The 2,486-nt window shown below is 43.4% G+C and overlaps 1 protein-coding gene across 1 annotated transcript; it reads right to left on the bottom strand.

Annotated features, from left to right (window-relative positions):
- Positions 1–1,986, bottom strand: slc52a3-2a (solute carrier family 52 member 3-2a; the record flags this gene model as incomplete). The annotated part of the gene is made up of 3 exons (XM_083766782.1): positions 1–213; positions 483–606; positions 974–1,986. 3 exons carry the CDS (start codon positions 1,984–1,986, stop codon positions 1–3), a joined length of 1,350 nt encoding a protein of 449 aa, XP_083622908.1.
- Between the last annotated feature and the right edge of the window lie 500 nt (positions 1,987–2,486).

Raw genomic sequence — 2,486 nt, 5'->3', positions numbered from 1 at the left:
TCATATAGGACATTTAGTGTTGCATGGATCTCCTGATGAGAAGAAGTTATACACACTGACCAGTGGAAACATTATCACAGCGCCCAACAGAGAGCCTAACTGCACCACAGCACCACACCACACGAGAGCACTGTGGCCCTCATCTCGCAGGATGACTCCGACGATTACCTTTACATAGGACAGAGTAAGAATAAATAGGACCCAAGCCAACACCTGTGAAAACAAACAAAGTGAGGCTTCTTTTTAGTTTTGAAAGAGTTGAGAAACCCACTATGTGAAACAGAATATCAAAATATGATAGCAGAAAAATAAAACATTTTATTATGAATTTTAAAACTGGCAACATTGGACAAAATGGTAAGAAATGTCTTTCTTTTTAGTAATTGGATGATGAATTTACGTAGGACAAATATTATATAAACATTTATATAGTAACTATGGTTTGTACTTGATTTGTACCAAAAGCAAGAATATAGACTTACAATGAGTACAATTCCTGTTGTGTCATTGACCAGTAGTGGACATGGACTCAGTACTGCCATGGTCATGATGTACATTCCAACTGCACTGCCTAGGATTGTGAGAGCTCCCATCAACAATAGGGACCTTTGTGAACAAGAAAGAGACATTATATTGTATATAGTTTCATGCAATTGAATATACAGTATGTCAACACTAACAGGCTTCATTTATCTTAGTGAGTTAGGTTCTGTTAATTAGTTGAAAGTTGAAATCTCAACGGGGATTGTCATTGAATTGATTTCATAATGTAAGGCCTGTTTATCACCTACTGTAACTCTGTGTTAGGTAATATGTTAGGTCCTAACATTATTCTACGTGTACAGTATAATAATTATGTAAGATTGCTGTTTGGTTTTTTGAGTGGTGCAGGTGAACACATCAGAATTTATAGGCTATTTACCATTTTGGAATGAAGCTCCACATAGAAAGTCCACATAGAACTCCAACTAACCTTATTGGGAAGAACATGGCGATGAAGCAGGCTAGAGGGTTGGACACCGCAGCCATGGTGGCTGAAAGGTGATAGGCATTACTCCCATAGGGCAGACATGAATAGGACTGCACCGAAGGAAGCACAACATTTGACAAGGCACAGACCCAGGCGAGGATGGAGAAGATGTAGATCACCTGGACATAGCTGTAATTTCCATTGCCAAAGCTGCTCCTGGGCTTGCTGGGCTTGCTGTAGAGATCCATCATGGGCTCAGTCAACTTCTTCTGTTTCTGAGCTGCGTTGCCATTTTCCTTTACACCGTTGGTGTACTGACAATCGGAACGCTCCCTGGCGATAGTCGGGTGGTAGTTCAGCAGCAGGAATGCCACCAGGCACACAACCATCATTCCACTCAGGAAGAAGAAAAACACCTCAGCAGAGAAGTTGGCCGGCTGGTACTGGGCCTGGAGGTCATAGGTCATAGCACTGTCAGAGCCGTTTACTTTGTGGTTCAGAGAGTGGGTAGCGTTCACACAGTGCATCACCCCGACACCCTGGAATAAAGCCACTAGGGCTGGCAGCAGGCCGCTCATACCCTCTCCGATATAGTAGGTGGTGAGATACTGGGGCTTGAGGCGCATCATGAAAGGCAGGAACGTGACGGAGGAGGTGCAGTCAACCATTGAGAGAAAGAAGGTCAGGATGAAGAGAGCTATGCTGCGCGGTGCGCCTGCCATCACCATGGTTTCCTTCCAGAAGAATGCCAATAGGAAGCTGGCTATGCAGCCCAGGGCGATGATCACATATATGACCACAGTCTCATTCAGTACACCCGGCTGGAAGCGATGAATCAGGGTAACAAAGAGTGGCCCCACATTGGCCATCTGGATGATGACAGAGAGGTAGGAGGGCAGGTACCAACCCTCTGGGATATGGGGGACAATCAGAGGCAGTTCCACCCACAGGCCATTGATGGCCACCCAGGAGCCCATGCCAAACAGGCATGCCATCAGGTGTGTGAGAAGTGACATGGTGGGTGGCCACGTGGCAGGATTATCTAAAATTAAATGGCAAACATACAATTAATCATTGCAAGACAAGTGGCCTCTATATATGTAGGAAAAAGGGAAATATCCGCACTCTCTTAATTTAGATTGAATTAAGAATGTGTAACCCCTGTGACTGTTAACTGTGAGTGGACGACCCAATTAAGCATTAAACTTGTTTACAAGAGGGTCCACCTTGTTCAATTCATCAAAACATTTAGAGAACACAGATACTGGCCCACTCCAAATAATAAATAACAAATAATATAAATGTAAAATAATATAACAGAGGCTACCCGACGATCCGACAACCCAGGCTCAAGCGAAGTGATCTGCTCGCCTCCACTAACCAGCCACCTATACTATACAGTCTTTTAAATCTCAAATGGGAGAATCCTAGGGGAACTCTGTAATTAATTAGTAGCATTAGGCAGACAATTTAACCTCAATAGGTAATGAAAGGTTTAATAGTTCACTTTTTTTCT

This window comes from Protomyctophum parallelum, assembly GCF_964188405.1.
Source record: "Protomyctophum parallelum genome assembly, chromosome: 1".
NCBI lineage: Eukaryota > Metazoa > Chordata > Actinopteri > Myctophiformes > Myctophidae > Protomyctophum > Protomyctophum parallelum.
The sequence above is the reverse complement of the archived record's forward strand: the minus strand, read 5'-3'. Positions and strand labels throughout refer to the sequence as shown.